Below are 17,501 nucleotides of genomic sequence, written 5' to 3' on the forward strand. Positions count from 1 at the left end.
AAAGGTATAAGAATTGAAAAGGAAGAAACAAAACCAACATTCTCTGCAGATGATGATTGTCTTTATGTAGAAAACCCCAAAGAATTCACAGATAAATTAATTCAGAATAGTTGTTATATACAAAAATCAAAGTATAAAAATTAATTGCATTTCTAACCACTATGCAAGAAACAGGTGGAAAATAAAATTTTAAAAGATATGATTCATAAAGGCAACAATATCTTATATATTTATAAGATATCTAGGAATAAAAATATCAAGAAATACACAAGATCTGTAATGGAAAAAAAATTACACAAGTTTATTGAAAGACATTAAAGAAGCCCTAAGTAAATAAAGATATACCATATTCATGGACTAGAAGACTCAGTATCACAAAGATATCAGTTTTTCTCCAACTTATCTGTAGTTTTGGTGTAATTAAAATAAAGATCACAACAGATTATTTTGTGGATGTTGGCAAGATACTTGCAAACTTTATAAGAGAACAACGGTACTTCACAGGAAAAAACCCACTAAATGGGAAATAAGATGTGAAAAGATGTAGACAGCAGTGCAAAGTGGCACACAACAACACAGATAAATCTTAAGGACATAATTTTGAGTGAAACTCATTAAGACTATATACAACATGATTACATTTATATGAAGTTCAAATGCTGGCATACTAAACATTGTATTTTAGGGGGCTACACACCTATGTGCTGACTATAAAAAAAAGCAGAGGAATAAGAAAGTACACAATTGAGGTAATAGTTACTTGAGGGATAGAAAATGCAGTGAGGTTAGTGAGGGACACATGTCACTAAGATAACTGCTGTTTAATTTTCCTTGAGCTGAGAGATGGCTACCCAGGTGTTTGTTGTATTGATGTTCTTTATATCTTATATTTTACAGATATGTGTCTTATCTACTTGCTATTTAATAAAAACAAATTTTAATCACTGTCTGCAGAGAATCTACCACAACCAAGTTCTGGGCTTGAAATCCCTCGTAGAACAACTGTCCCCAACCCAGTCCTGCCCATGAGACACTCTCCATCCTCCCCAAGAGCCTTACCTTGGAGGGGTTGAGTGCTGTGATGATCCACACACAGTGTGCGTTGTTGTCGTACTGGATAGGGAAATTGGGGGAGGTGATGATGCCCGAGGGGCCTCGGAGGTGGGCATCACACATGCGGGCTACAGAGAGGAGAAGAAAGACAAGCATTTTAGTTTAGACTAGATCCAGTTCCCATCCCCACCTCCCACCACCATCCCAGAGGAGATGGAAGTCTGCACAGTCCCACCCCACACGTAACCTACTTCCTATTTCCTTTGCCCCTAGTTCTCAGCAGGCTCAAAGGAAGTCAAAGCTCCTTGAGCCCTAGGGTAGGGATAGGCAACACATGCCCTGACCCATAGCTCTCTAGGCAGTGATGAACTTCCACAGTCAGGCTAAGCAAGCCCCCCTGCCCCGATTCCACTGTGATCCAGCAGCTCATCTCTACCAAGAAGGTGTGGGCTAGCCCTACTCATGTCGACCTAAAGCTAGTTGGGCCCCAGGCACCTACGAGCCTACTAAGCTGCCCACCTCACGCACTGTTGACCTGTTTCCCCACTTGCTCTCAGGCCTCCTGCAGGAGAATCTCAGCATGTCCTTGTCAAGACCGCCCAACTAGGTATCAGAATGTCTGTGCCCAAGGACTCTGCCGAGGCCCCTGGCTCCGCCCAGTGCCAGGCACCCAGAGTGACGTCCGTGCCAATCAGGTACTTCCCCACCTCTTCCCCACACTCAGCACATGCCCGAAACAGGCTTTTAACTGGAAGCATAAAGATTCAAGGTGAATTAGAAGTGCTCTACTCAAGTAGATATAAAGTGTTATCAATCACAGCTTAATCTAATTAAGCGCTTTAAAATAGCTTCTGAACTAATTAGATTAAGTAGTGATTGATAACAGTTAAGGTGCTACATGGTACCTAGGTGTTTGCCTTCTTTAAAAACGTGTTCTTCAGTTCCAGACACTTCATTCTTCAATGTTGGCGCTCAGCTATTTTAATAAAGAGTTCTATGAGCCTGTTCTGTTGCTGCCCACATGGCAATTTATCCTAATTGTAGGCAAAGTGCCTAACAGTAAAGAAATAGTGAGCAAACGCAACAAGACTAAGTATGTAAAATGAAAGTGGTGTCAAACCTGGCCTCCTCTGACAAGGCAAAATATTCTAGAACTCCCCTCTGTGTGCAGACAGTGCCGTGATAAACCTTTCCCTGGAAACCCTGCCCAGGAGGGTCTGGGAAGGAGGCTCCCCAGCTCCAGGAAGTAATTAATCTCTTCTGATTTCACATGCTCATGCCTACACTCATTCATTCCCAAATTTACTGAGTGCCTCTTACAGGCCAGGCGGAGTGTGGGGAGAGAATAATGTCTAAGACACAGTCCCTCTTCTCTGAAGGGCCACCACCAAGTGGAGGGAATAGGTGTGAAAACAGTTACAACTAAGAGGAGCAAATGTTGTTGGGGGGTTATCTGCAAGAGACCAGTGGGTCGGAATTGCTCCTCTTCTCTCCTATCTCATCACCCCCCAGTGAAGAAGTTTCTTCTTGTGGCTCACCCCCATTCTGCACCTGAAGAATTTTCCTCCTCATCCTGAGCTCAAATGTTGAATCAAGTTGGAACAAAGCCCTAGGGGAACCCTCTGCACCATTCCCCTCCTGTGCATCTGACTGCTCCTCTAACTCTGTGCTAAGAAACAGTTACACTCACAGACTGTGCTTGATACAACTGGGCCTGAAGGTGGATCAACATGGTGAGGAGACCATGCTGTGGGGTCTACTAGCTTAGCATTCTGGGTTTTAAATTTACTCATTGGTTGTTTAAGTCTGGGTAAGTTATAAAACTTCCTCTCTGATTCTCCTTCATCTGTAAAATGGGACTAGTGATATTGCTTCACTGAGGCATGGTGAGGATGAAATGCTATGAGATATTGGATATGAAGGCTCACCCAGGACCTGGGACATCATCAGTATTCAACAAAGGGGAGCTGGGACTGTCAGATTCTGATTGCCATGTTCATTCCATCTCACTATGCCTAAGATTTCCCAACGCCAATGGTCTTTATTCTACCTTTCTGAAAGTTTCTTTATAGGATTTCTCCCACCCTCCATGACTGCACTTGAGAATAACAACATTTACTAAGCAAATTAGAATAAGATAATCAAAACCAGAACCATGATCCCAGCCCACCTTTGCAAAGAGAGCCTGTGGATTCAGAACCCTAGCCCTGCAGGGAATCCTTACAAATCTCTACCAGCACCATCTCACACCTCTTCTGGAGAGTTCGGTTTTGCTGCCAACAGCCCTCAGCTTCAGACTCAATTTATCCTGCACTTGTTTCCAAGAATTAGATGGTATTTGCGGTCTGTTGAAACGTGCTGAAGGTAATTAGAGAGAACAGGTCAAAAAGGCATTTACCACTTTAAGGGCTTAGAGGGGTTTAATTAAAATATTACAATCTGCAGCTAGTTAGCATGGAGGAGCTAAAAATAGATTCAGAATGGAGCGTCAGCGACTTTTTTCCCTCTGCTGTCGGGGTAAGGTCAGGAGGTCTGCGGACAGACAGACTTCCCCCTGAGCAGCCAGCGCCTGGGACCCCACCAACAGATGGATAGCTCATTGCTGCAACCCACGTGGGCTGGCAAAATGGGAGATGCTCAGACAGTGACTGCATAAATGAATGAACACATGTTTATGTTTCTCTGTTTGCCTTTTCCCATCAAATTCTCTGCTGGATCACTTTCGGGAGACTTTTCCAGGACCTTCCCCGCCTAAGCTCTACGGCCACTCTCAGTCCTCCTCTGGACAGCACTACAGCACACGACACGGTCAGTATTCCAGGACACTTTGGGGAGACACCATTTGGACCTACAGCCAGTTCTGGCACCAAAACAACTTGAGCTAAACATAGAATGTGGATATGACCACCTTCCTTGTAAAGAAATTATGAAAAATGGGGAGAGGGTATAGCTTTAGTGGCAGAGCGCAATGCTTAGCATGCACAAGGTCCTGGGTTCAATCCCCAGTCCCTCCATAATAAATAAAACAAACAAACAAATAAACATAATTACCCCCTCCCCCCAAAAAACAAACAAAAAGAAATTATGAAAAATGCTTACTAGAATGCTTTATACAAGTATAAATAGCTTAATAAATGGGAGATTTATCATTAGTACATATGTATAAGGTAGAGGACTCAGGGAGCCATGGGGCATGTGTTCTCTTGAGGTCAGTACGTCACCTGTCACCCGGGGAGAATCAGCACAGAGGAGAGGAAGGTGGGGGTGGCAGCGGGGGAGGGGTGGGGGTCGGGGAGAGGGAAGCAGGGAGGAGGGGAAGGAGTGAGAACAGAGAAGTGGGGGGTGAAGACAGACCTCTGAACAACATTCATGTTTCAGGGGCATGCCCAGGAAGCTGATCACGGAGAAGGAAGACAGCCACCTGTAATTTTCACGGCCTTGAGTTCAGTGGGTTTGTGCAATATTTCCCACATTTCACTCCTTCCTTAGGAGAGTGAGGGAGAAGATTCAGAGCATTTCTGTAATGTGCCCTGTGCCAGATGGGATGTTAATAGCCAGGTTGGAACTTGAACTAGGTCTCTGAGTCCTGAGTCTGGTGTTCTATTTACCAAAAAAAGCTTCTATTCTAGGGGAAAAAATAACGTATGGTTTTCAGTCGATTATCTCCTCTGTGACTCAGTCACTGTATTTCATCTGGGGCTGGTACTCCATCCCTATCCTCTGTCAACAGTAATTTGTGGTCACAAGAAACCAGATCTCCTGGCTGTCAATGTGGTCCTCTTCACTCCCTCAGTGGTTTGCAAACAATGTTCCCCAGAGCCTCAGGGGTTCCATGGAAGTGGCTGAGGGGCTCCTGGAAGTGGTGAGGAGGGGGTAACTCCAAATCCCTTGCCCCTGCTTCATTGAGAGACGTTCCATTGCATCTGGTTTATTTATAGAGCTTCTGTAAAAGCTCATTTTAAAACACTGGGCTCCACACAGAGAGTAGGTTGGACAAGACCTACGTTATACTACCCTGCCTGTATCTGAGGCTGAACAGAATCAGTATAACTGCATAATGGTGTTTCATGTTGTCCTCAATCTCTTGAATGATCACGATTTTCTAGTAGTCCAATTAGAAGCTTATTTCTTCTGGTGGGAGGGCAAGGGAAAAAAAAAGGCCTGTGACTACCTAATTTCCCATTCCAGAATGAGGGCGTGGTCCCATACTGTTCATTCATTTCAATCACTGATTCATTCAGGTTGTCCTCAAACATGCGTTGAGAACCTATCATTTGCTGGGCCCCATGTTTTAGTAGAATTAATTGTGTGGAAAATGAATATGTAAAATCAAATCTTATTTTAAATGCATTAGAAGGAAAATAATACCACAATGTGTGGTGGTTAATCTTCCAGAATGTGATCATTTGGTAACCTGCTTACTCGTGGAGCTATCGTGGAATTCAAAGAGTTTTGTCCCTTTCTACTCTTAGAAGGAGGTTCACTTAAACTCTCCTTTTAAAAAATCACAATTAGAAATATAACTCTGACTAATTAAAACAAAGAGATTTTTAAAAGAAAGACTTTCAAATCTGCCAAAATAAAAGGATCCTTGAATTTAGTATCGATCTCAGCCCTTGATCTTCAGGGAAGCCCAGGACAGATCATCCAAATTCAAACATGGGAACCTTGGCTTCTCTCTTCCTCCCTCACAATGACCTTGGGAGAGAAAGAAGGAGAGAGAGGGGGCAGGAAGGTGAACCCCCTCGCCACCACAGCTGGTGCCGGTCACTTTCTATAAAATGGCTTGTTGAAATTTTGTAATTACTAAGCACTGGAGGTTTTGTTTTCCCAGTTCATAAATGAGGGCCCCGTGGCTAAAAACAATGAAGGAACCATCCCAGGGCCAGCAAGCTAGCAGGTGGCAGAGCTGGGCTCTAGATCAAGGTCCCTGCACCTCCCAGAGCGCTCAGTTGCTATGTTATTGGATGGGACAGTGAGGAAACAGGCTTCTAAGGGATCTGGGGCCACTAGAGGCTGAGCGTGTGTGCCAAGGGTTGGGCACGCTGTCTCCTGACGGTGCTCAGTAGTTTAAACCAAACATGCGTGCACAAGAGTCTCACAGGAAAGCTGGGATCATTTCTAAGTGAGCATTTTCATGTCCACTGCCTCTAGGTCTCGCAGTAATGCCGTAAAGCAATGTTCTCTGATCACTATCTTTCAGCTGAAGGAAAGAGATTTGGAGAGGTGAAGAGATGGGCCCAAGGACACCCAGCTAAAAAGTGGTGATAGTTGGATTTGAACCCAGTTCTGCCTGGCTCTGTTTCCATGATTTCCCCCGACCTCCTGGGGCAGAGGATGGGATGGGAATGGATGTGGAAATGCTCAGCCCAATGCTCAGTCGACAGTGAGGCAGAGACTGGAGAGTCCAGTGGGTCAGAATGACTAGGGGCGCCTGATGGGGGCACACAACGTGTCTGGAGAAAAAGATGAGCACGTTATTTGACTGCGAACTTTCTTCTGAAACACCAGCCCTTCCACGCTCTGGGCTTATTCATGTGAACAACCATCATTGCTAAGAGAACAGCCTGCCTCCAATGAAAAGGTCTTGGGGAAAGGTCAGATCCCACCACTGCCAAAAGGCATCTTGTTCTGACTCTTCAAAAGGAATTTTGAAATGACAGACTGGCCAAGGGTCCCTTGATCCTCAGGCTTGATAATTCCACGCCTGTCCATTCAGTTGGTGTCGTGACTCCCCGGAAATGGAGCGCTATGCTAGCCAATGATTGATTTATTCAACCATCCATTCAACATGTGTTCCTGAGTACCTACTATGTGCCTGGCTGTACCCTAGGCAGTGAAGAAAACAGAAGTCCTTGCCCTAGAGAGCTTACATTCTAGCACAAGGATGTTTGTTTTCTTGTCTAACACTTCCTAACTCATAACGCGTTTCCACGTCCACAACTCCTCTTGACCTTCACGTTAACACAAGATGGGTAGGGTAGGAACCATGATCTACATTTAGAAGCAAGAAAACAAGCCCAGGGGAAATAGGAGGCTTGCCAAATTGTCCACGGCCAGCTGGTGGCAAAGCGGAGAATTATACCCAAGAATTCTTCTTGTGTTTGATTAAAAAAATGTATTAGCTAAGTGGAATCTCTGAAATAATATAGCTAAAATCAGTGGGGACGCAAAGTACATTATAAGTTGTGGATCGTGGCCATCTCAAAGTTGAGGGAGAATGAATAAATCCAAGGCTTATTTGAGAGAGATTTTCATGACCCTCTTCCAGGGGGCTTATAACACATTAAAAAAAGGGAGTGGGTCTCAGCTCTAACTTGTCCCTTTCTCAGCATAGACGTGATCTAGGTTCTTATCTCAGCTAGATCCTTCTTACTCTGCATGAATTTCATCTGGATGAACGTGCCCAGAGAGAGGCCAAGAATTTCCTTCTTAAACTGGAACGACCCAGAAGGTAAGTTTAGTGGGCCGATCCTTTCTTTTCCAAAGAGGCACTCCAAAGATCAACTGTTATCTGTATTAACACACTAGAGTGATTCCTTTCTCTTGCACCAAGAACTGTGAGTCCTGGTCATGTATGCAAAGAACAGAAGAAGAGAGATGCAGACAGTGTGGGAAATGAAAAGCTGTCTGGTGATGCCCTAGCGGACAAGGCCAGGGGCTTCTCTACCATAGAAGCAGCTGCTGTCCTGTTCCGATGAAGAAATACACTCGGGTCTGATATTGTAAGATTATCTGGGGGATGGGGACTCGGCCAGCCCACCCTTGGTCCTTCTGACACCTGGCAGTGTGGGTGGCAGGGCCCCTGAGAACAAGATGTCCAGGTGTGGGGTTAGAAGAATCCCACAGAGAAGCCTTTTGAGGCCGTGGTCCACGTTACTCCCGTACAGCTGAAAGCATTCTCTCAGAAGTGACAGGTCTGTTTATTATCAAGTCTGTGGAAAGAAACAAGGGCTTTGAGATGGCGGGGTTTAGGATGTCTGTGCCCTATGGTGGAAGGATTCAAGGTAACATTATACAAGGTGATGGCCCTTCCTACCTAGCTGTGGCTGTAATACCTTCGTGCAGTGGGCTAGCAACCTGCTCATTTGTGACTCCCCAGTTAGACTGTCAGGTCCAGGACGGGCAGGGGCCACGCCCCTCTTCCCCACCTGTGTCTCCTGATCCTCCATAGGCCTGGATACAGAGGAGGTGCTAAATGAATGCGCTGAGTGAATTAGTAATGAATGCAGATCTGAGGCCTGGGGAGCAGGGAAAGTGTGGTGAGCTAGCCTGGATGAGAGCCTGGACCTCTGCACCAGGAGCGGGGCTCCGTCCTCCACGCCCAGCCCGGCTTTCTGGCCAGCCGCCCTCTCCAGGGGCGCCCTCACCTCGGCAGACCGGCCTGTGGTCACTCCAGGCCGCAAAAATGTCGCTGACTTTCATACAGGTGATCCGTTTGGACCCTTGCAGATCATAGCCCTCGTTGCAGGTGAACTGGACGCTGGATCCTAACCTGGGAGACAAGGTGTGTCTGTGAGCCCAAGCCGCGGGCCTGCCAGGTCCCGCCCCGGGGCCTTCCTAGTTCCCCAAGGAAGTACCACGCTGAACTTGACTTCTCCTCGGGCCCTTAGTCTGTACTAAAACCTCCACAGTAAGGTTCTGCATCCTTCCAACTGCTCTTCTTCTTCCTTTTTCTTTTTCTTTTTTTGACCATTTAATGGTTTTAGGATTGACTGAAAAGGTGACTTTGTGAGCAAACAGCAATCCTCTGAGATAAGTATCATTTAGGACAGCTAAGGGGGGTGGATGACACCCATACACTTTAATGAAATTGGAGGATTATGGGAGGATGCCTTGGTAGTTAGAAACTTTACAAAATGCACCATCTCAGAGCCCTAGAGGTGTAAGCTGCCTGCTGGCACGTCATTACTGAGGAAGGCAGGCCTTTGTACCCTGGGTACAGGTCTGCTGGGTGACACTGGCAGTCTACAGCCCTCCCCTTCCCCTTAAGGTGTGGCCACTATTCCCAGGACTAGACCAGGAAAGAATGTTAAAGGCCACAGCTCTCCTCCAGAAAGTGTTCCTGCATCTACACCGTCCTTTCCAGTCCGCCTCCAGGAAGGTCAGTCCCTGCTTCCCCCCAGCCAGGCCACCCCACCCTCCTTGCAACAAGAACACCCCCGAACAGATCTTACCTGAAATCCGAGCCTAGTCTTTTGCCCCTTTCAGGTATGCCAGGGTCTGGACACATATTATGCCCTTGGGACACACCAACCTGAGTTACTACAAGGCAAAAAACAGCACACACAGAGATGGAGAATCACAGAAGGGCACCAGCCGGGGCAGTGTCTCAGGGTGGGAGGTGGACGCAGAGACAGAAAGAGGCCCGGCTCTGCTGGGGCCTGCAGGGCTGGGCTGCTGGGGTCTCTGGGGCTCGGGTCTCCCGAATGTGCAAGTGGGGAGCTGCTTTTGACAAATTCCTTTGGGGGCAAAGTCCAAGTGAAATTCATCAAGAGCATGTGGGCTAAGAGGCAGGCACCCCAAACCAACAACCACCCCGTTCCCTTACCCAACACCAGCGGCCAGGGGTGGACAGTCCATGGCCCCTGGTGACCTCCCCACCCTGTGCTTCCGATCTGCTGATGGCGACTCTAGATGAGATGATCCCCCCAACCTCCACCCCCATGGAGAAATGACTCAAAGAAAGTTAAACAAAAGGTGGATGCGTGGTCAGAAACGGTAAAGAATGTAAGAGAAATCTACGGTCTGAAGTTCAAAGCAGGGACTTTAGCTCAAACATAGATATTTCTGCTGAGATACCGCTTCCCAATAGACATGCCCAACACAGAGTAAGCCGTAACCAGAGCATCCCCCAGCCAGTGCCAACAGCCAATGCCACCAGCCAAGTGCACCGGGGTGGCACCTGCGGTGGTTCTGGCAGGTGGTGTGACACCCTCACTTTTGCCAACACCAGTGTCCTGTTTTTAAAAATCATGTGCACAGTCATCTCGGCTAAAGGAGAAGCTTGGTCAGAGGGCGGCGGATACACAGTTTTCTCTTATCTCCAGTGGAGAAGGTGGAAAGCCTCAGGCCTCAGCAGTTCATGGTGCTTGAGATGCTGTGAGGCCCCTCACACCAGGCGCTGCGGCCAGGCAGACGGTCTGGCCAGAGGAGTTCCAATCAAGCCCTCATCCACCCCATGATCCCAACAACCACCTGTAGACGAAGGATGACAGGGAGTCTGGAGCAACCATCCCTGAATTATCTCATTTCCCTCCCACCCACTCAAAGTCTCACAATATGAGCAACATGCTCTATCACTCACTCACACACTCATTCCTGTACAGGTACACAACAAGCACTGATTGAACACCAACTGTATACAAGACTCTCTTTGGATACCCCTGAAGATGCCAGTGTCAGATGTCAGATATGACCATTCCAGTGTTCTCAAGGAGTTACCAGTCAAGTGAAGATGTGAACCATGGAAACAAACTGTGGAACCACAATGAGGAGGTGATGAAAGATGCAGCTACAGGGAGATTCAGAGAGAAGCTGCACGCCATATTGCTGAGAGAAGCACGGAAGGCTGCCTGGAGGGGGTGGCATTTAACATGAACTGTCTGAAATAGTAGGATTTAGACACATGGTAACAGAGAAATGGCATTTCAACAGACAGGTGGACATGGGGAGTGAGGCAACATGGAAACAGAACTGTAAGTTGTCCAGCGTGCCAGAACAGGAGAGCAGGTCAGGGAAAGACACGGAGGAATGAAGGTGAGGTTTCGGGCGTCAGACTTTACAGGAGTTTGAGTCTGATCCTAAAGATGAGGGGAAGTCACTAAAGAGTTCAGAGTGGGGAAGGGCATGGTGAGATCTGGATTGCTCAGGGGGAGGCCGGTCAATAAAGAGTTCAGAGTGGGGAAGGGCATGGTGAGATCTGGATTGCTCAGGGGGAGGCCGGTCAATAAAGAGTTCAGAGTGGGGAAGGGCATGGTGAGATCTGGATTGCTCAGGGGGAGGCCGGTCACTGCGAGATGAGCTAGGGAGTTCTGTGATCATCCAGGTAAGGGACAACAAGAACCTGGTGGTGGGGATGGACATGAGGTAACGGGAATGGAGGTGGCAGAGGAAGACTCGCCAGGGCTCATGGGAAAGCAGGGCATGGGGAGAGGGGGCAGGGGATTCCTGGCCTGGGGACCAGTGAGGATGCAGCTGAGTGGATGGAAGTCAGGCAGTGGGGAGTCCCATTTTAGACTTACTTAGTCTCACGTCAGACCCGAGTTTGAAGCTCATTTCTAGTTAGAAACCTGGTGTAGATCCTGTTCAAATCTCCAGGTACTCTAGGCTGTGGCTGGCCAAGGGAACCTGGGGGTCTCAAGCCAGAGACTGGGTACCCTTTTGGTTGTGTGGTGACGAGTGCAGTCACTCCCACTGGATGCTTGTTCCTTAATCCCATCCCCTTCCTTGCCAAGCCTCTACCTCCAAAGCGTTCATATTCTAAACTTAGCAACATCACCATTCCCCCCAGTCCAGGACCCTTCAGGGGTGGGTAATAAGATGGAAGTGCCGTCTGCAAAAGCAGTGTAACCCCCTGCCTTCTGGAGCCTTGGTAATTCGCCAGCAGTGGGGAGGAAGGAGATAGCTGGGGCTTCCAGGAGCCCTAGGAGAGGGAGGGAGGGAGTAGGCTTTGCTCTGAGATGAGGATGTCAGCCCTGGGCGGTACTTGCTGGCCATCTGTTGGTAAGCCAGCCTTGCCGTGATCCATCCCCGCTGAGGATTTCTGGGCTGAGCACCCACGTCTTTAGGTCTTGCCTACTCAAGCTTGCACACCCACCATCCCCAGCCTAAAGTCGCTTCCCACCACCGCATGGGAACCACACACCACCTTGTAGCCCATTAAAGATGCACACCAGTTTCCTGCCTCCTCCTGTCCTGTCATTCAGTACTGACACCGCCCGGCGAGCAGAGCAGAAGGCTGACAGAAGAGGATGCGGCTGGACGGGAGAGGAGAGACCATGGCGAAGGCCACCCACCGAACAACAGCCCCTGACGTGTGGAGCAAACCCTGCTGCCTCCCCTTCAATCAGACAGCCTAAAATCAGGCTCAGGAGCCATCCAGGAAGTTACAAGTCCAGCCGTGAGCAGCTCACACCCGCCAGTGCCCTCTCTCCCTGGGAGGACTGAGCAGGAGAGGCATCCCACATGGGCCTTCAAGGCCCCCCAGAAACAAGCAAACTTAAATCCCAGTGAACAGTTTACTGTCTGAGTTATGGAGGCAAAAGGCTTTTGCCCTCTCTTTCCTGAGTTCCAGCCTCCCCTGCCGATTCAAAACCAGCCCGTGTGCTTGCAGCCATAATTTGCTGTTGGCTACAGAGGGAAGAGACGGGAAGGGGATCCTTACCCCTGTCCCTATGGTGACGAAGAAAGCGCAACACACTCCAAAAGACAGTGCCTTCCACCGAAAGTGAAGGGAGGCACATCTAGATATGTGGGTGGTCAGAACCAATGGCCGGGGGTCCGTGGTGCCCAAGGACTACCTGGTGAAGGCAGTAAGTGTGGTTCACTCATCCCCCGAAGCTCAGGATATCTGTCCACAGGGAGTATGGGCAGGACACAAAGGGCCAGAGCCCTGCAGACAGCTGGTGACCTGCCTCCAAGGCAGCTGTAGTCCCACACCCATGCTTCTCTGAGGGAATCTCAGAAATGAGACCAGATACATATTTTTTCAAAGAGTTTTTGAATTTTTTTTTTAATGAAAGTGGGTTTCCTTCATCTTTCTGAGCGAGTTTTGGGAACCTGGGAGGACTAATGAAGACCATAGATCCTGTTCCCCCTAAAATGCACTGACAACGTCACATGATTTTTTAGTGAGTTCATGGACCTTCTGAGGTCTGGGGTCAAGAAGGCCCATTTCAGATCCAACAGCATCCTTGGGAGGAAGGGACAGTAAGATTTTGCATCCCCATTTTACAGATGTGGAAACCAAGGCATTAGTGCCCAGGGTAACCCAAGGATACAACTAGGATAAAAACTCACTATCCCAAATCAGAGCAATTTCCTTCAAGTTTGCCTGTGGCCTCAGGGCAAACTCTAAAATTGAACTGTACCTGCCTCAGTTCCTCGGGCCTCCTGGGGCTACAGAAAGGGCCTGTGTGGGCCCAGGCCATGTTTCGAGCCTTCTCGCAGACTCCTGACCTAACCCTCAGCTCCTTCTCTTGGCCCCTGGTCCAGCACAGAAGCAGGGCCTCCTGGCTGCCCTCTGCCATCCAGCCTCGCTGGGGTGGGGTGACCAGAATCAACGGTCCCCAGAGGCAAGGAGTGATGCCTATCTCCAATTGGAGGATTTGAAAGACCAGAGGAAACCCCACACCCAGGCTCAGTTTCATCAGGACCAAACTGCCTCTCCCCACCCCTGCTTCCTGCCACACACAGCACGGAGCTCTGGAACCACCAATGGCCATTCTCTGCCCCTCTCCCCAAGTACTTCTAGCACCTCAAGAGAAGTGATCACACAGAGGTGAGAAGAGGAAAGGAGAGGATCAGCAGGGAGCAGAGACAGAGAAAAAGGAGGGAGGAGCAAACAGAGGAAGAGAGGAGGAAGGTGAGGAAAGTGGAAAGAGGGAAGACAAGTGGAGGGAGAGAGAGAGGACACGAGAAGCAGAGGACAAAGGGAGGAGAAGGTAGACCAGAAGGCCCAGTGCTTGGGGGACCAAGGAAGGCTCCCTACCCTCACCTCCAGAATGAAAAAGGAAGGTTTCTTGGAAAAATCTGCTCTGCTTTCAAGTCGAATCTTCCGGGTAGCTCAGAACCTTTCGGAAACCCCTCTTGTGCCTTAGCTCAAAAGCCCATTAGCACAGGCTTTGATCAGGTGCTTTGGGGACAACACTCCAGACCATTTCCCAGCACTGGACCACCTCCACTTTTGACCTTTCAAACACCAATAGCAGAAACATGTTCCCATAGACATCACCCTCCCCATGGCCAAGCGGAGACCCCCCCAGCACTGCCCCATCGGCTCAAGAAGCAGGACCCCACCCTCTAGCATACTCTTTGCCCAGCCAGGGCCAGGGACCCTGGTGAGGGTTCTAGGCATTCCCCTCTCTCCCCTTCCCAGTCTTGCCTTGGGAGCTGGAAATGGGACTCTGAAGCCTCCAAAATCCCAGCTGGAGTTTACTGACCCCTTGTCAAGGAGCCAGAAAAAGGTCTGTCTTAGCAGGTGGAAGTGATTCAAAAGGAAAAATAAAGAAAGAAATGTAGCAGTAATGACTCCCTGGACTGCAGTTAGGATGGGAAGTGAGGGAGAAGGAAGAAGAGGAGGGGGATGGGAGGAGGACGAGGAGACGGCAGAGGGGAGGCCCCGGGGCTGCTCGCTGGTCACTGGGACAGTGTGCCCGCACGCAGACGCAGACCCAGGTGGGCGGAGGGGGAGTCATCGCAGCGGCATCCGGCTTCCCGCGGTCACAGTGCCGGCGGGTCTGACCTCAAGCGAGAGGCCCGGCAGGGCGGACACTTACACACAGACGTCTTCTGGCTGTTATCTTTGCTGGGCATCAGCTTCACGCCTCGAGACTTCAACTCGATTTGCTTCTTGACTAGAAAAGTGAGAGGAAAAGCGGTTTGAAGTGTTGTCTGGGGCTGGGGCCGGGCCCCTCTAGCTCGATCCCTCTCTTGGCTTGGGACTTTCTGCGGTGGGTCAAAGCCCGAAGCTCCTCTGGGCAGGGATATATCGAGGGCAGTGTTCAAGTGCAGCAGGGTCTCAGACATGGAGTAGGAGCTGCTATCCAGGCTGGCCCTCCGGGGGAGGCAGCCAAGGTCATCCCCCCAAAAACTTGGAGTGAGCCCACCCTCTGCAGTTCTGCTCCCCTGCAGATTCAGTCCTGCCCAGTTTCTGATCCAGCCTTGACCAGGGGTGTTCAATTGGATTCTGGCCCCAACATGTCACCGTCCCTGTATCCACACCCATTGCAAAGTGACTTTGTAGTCCTTTCCATTAAAGAGGTGGAGTGTATTTCCTCTCCCCTTGACTTTGGGTTTGGGCATTAGAATTTTGTAGGCCTTGACATAGCCAAAGGCTTGAAAAGTACCTGCTGGATGAGGCTTGCCCACTCGAATCTCTGCCATCGCTGGGAGGAGACATGGTTGGTCCCAGGAGGATGAGCAGAGACCATCAATCCAGCCCAGCCCAGCCTACACCAGCCAACCTACTGAGGGCAGCGGAAGCTGAGTCCTGGAGGTCCCTGGGGTGCCTGGCTCTGGTAGTGCCTGATGGACTGAAGTGGGTTTCGATCCCAACACTAAGTCCAGTCCAGAGCTTATCAGGACTTAGCCAAATAGCCCACAAAGGGCGGCAGAGCCAGAACTCCACAATTCCTAAGGCCATTCCTCGGAATCCATCAACCTCCTTTGGGTCTGAGTATCCCTGTTTCCCAAGGCATTCTGCTGGCCACCAAGGGCTTCATCCTGTCTCTGGTTAGATGGCTTGGTCTATCTGTCCAGTCCCAGGCCCCGGTGCTGGATGACTCAGCCTCACTCAGACTGGTACCAGCAGTGTAACAACTGTGACCAGTACTTCCATGTGTCAGGCCCTCAGCAAGTTCTTTATTTAAATCAGCATCACTGACCCTTCTCTCTCTCTCACACCCACACACGATCTATCCACAAACCCTTTCAAATATATCCCAAATGCAATTTCCACATCTGTCACCCTGGCCCAAGTCTCCGATACATTCCCTCTTGTGGCCATGGCCTTCCATCTTCCACACTTGCCCCCATCTAATATGTCCTCAACACGAGAGCCGGAGGGATTCTGTTAGAACAGACGTCAGACCAAATTACATCTCTGCTCAAAACCCTTCGAGGGCAACCCGGCTCTCCTAGAGTGAAAGCTAACATCTTTAAAATGGCCTGCCTGGACCAATCTGCCCTCTCTGTGCCCTCTTTGCCCCTCTCTTCGACCTCAATCACTTTTCTCCAGCCGCAGGGGCCCCTCCGATGTTCCAACAATACACCAGTGTGGTTCTCGCCTCACCCCGCCAGTTCCCTGGAATGTTCTTCCCCAGACAGCATTAAGACTCGCTCCTTTTTTTTTTTTTCCCTTGAAGCCTTTGTGTGAACCCCACTTCCTTGTGGAGGCCTCCTCGGACTCCTGCACTTGAAACTATGCCTCCAGCCCCAGCTCTCCCTATCCCCTTGCCTCCTGTCCCTAACTTTCCAGCATACGTATTGTTTTCTTAGGGATTTCTGTCACCCCGTGTTGCAATGTAAGCCCTCTGAAGGTAGGGATTCTTGTCCGTTTTTGTTCATCACTGTGCCCTCAACACCTAGGGTAGCGCCTGGCACATAGTGGGCCCTCAGTAATCATTTTGTTTGGTCCTTACATGTTCAACAACTTTGAGCAGTAGTTGCTATACCTACTCGAGAGATAATAGAACTAGGGTTCGCAGTGGTTTAAGTGATTTACTGCAGGTCACACAGCCAGGAGGCAACTGTGCTCTTGGCTGAACCTCAGCATCTTCTCTTGTGACCCGTCCCCAAAGTAACCCCAAGGGTGTGGTCAACCTTCTCCAGCATCTGCCCCATCCCCGCTCAGCCCCTGAAAATTCAGGTATTCACTCTGCCCTTGAGATAACATCTCAAGCCTGAAACTAAAGCCCACAGTGATCAGGGGTGCAAAGGGGCCCATCCAGCAGTCCCCTGGGCCCCCTGCACATTCCTGCTCTGTCTATATCAAAAACTCCCCACAGGTTTGTCCCCCAGCAAACTGCTGTCTCAGCTGAACGCCTGATAAAATTCAGTTACTATCACAAAGTCACCGCTTCCCAATGTGCATTCAAATCCTTTCTATAAACGTGCATTACTCTCCATGTGTATCCAGCAGGAAAATTTCCAATGAGCACTAACGGGGACCCATTATCAAACAGAGAGTATTAGTAGGGAAACATGCATTATTCAAGCCTAGCTAATAACAGTGCGGCGGGGGAAAAGATTCCTCGGATTCAACATCCCTAAGGGAATAGGAGAGGTCCCCACACTGAAAGAACCGTGCAAGCTCTTCTCCCTGATGCCCCAGTCCTGGGCAGGGGTGGCGGGAGGGGGTCTCTATGACCCAGCACCGCCCATCTGGGAGCAGGTGTGCAGAGAAGGCTCAGGGCATCCGGCAAAGGAGGAGGAGGCGAGTGAGAGTCTTCCCAACCCCATTGCTGCGGCTTCCAGTGTCCACTGGAGGAGAGGGGATATATAGGGAGCCAGTGCCGCATGGGTGCTGTCCCCAGGGGCAAACGCTGCTTGGGCTTCCTTGCAGCTGCTGAAGGGGGACTTTGAGATGCAGGTGGACCTGCTGGGGTGGCTAAGAGGGAGCCCCCATCCTCTCTCCTCAAGGCTGCTTTGGCGAAGAGGCTCTGGCTCCCCACCCTCTCCAGGCCCCAGAGGGAATCGTTCCAATGTCTGTGTCCACCCTCTCGCCG

At 49.6% G+C, this 17,501-nt stretch overlaps 1 protein-coding gene across 1 annotated transcript in view; it reads right to left on the minus strand.

Annotated features, from left to right (window-relative positions):
- The window catches only part of CSMD2 (CUB and Sushi multiple domains 2), a 473,825-nt gene that overhangs the window by 273,883 nt on the left and 182,441 nt on the right, over window positions 1-17,501 (minus strand). The window contains 4 exon segments of the mRNA XM_032495868.1: window positions 1,060-1,181; window positions 8,424-8,548; window positions 9,231-9,318; window positions 14,553-14,630. Of these exon segments, the coding sequence (XP_032351759.1) occupies window positions 1,060-1,181; window positions 8,424-8,548; window positions 9,231-9,318; window positions 14,553-14,589 (372 nt within the window). The 5' untranslated portion in view covers window positions 14,590-14,630.

The sequence above is a fragment of the Camelus ferus genome, chromosome 13 (genome assembly GCF_009834535.1).
Source record: "Camelus ferus isolate YT-003-E chromosome 13, BCGSAC_Cfer_1.0, whole genome shotgun sequence".
In the NCBI taxonomy this organism is placed as follows: domain Eukaryota; kingdom Metazoa; phylum Chordata; class Mammalia; order Artiodactyla; family Camelidae; genus Camelus; species Camelus ferus.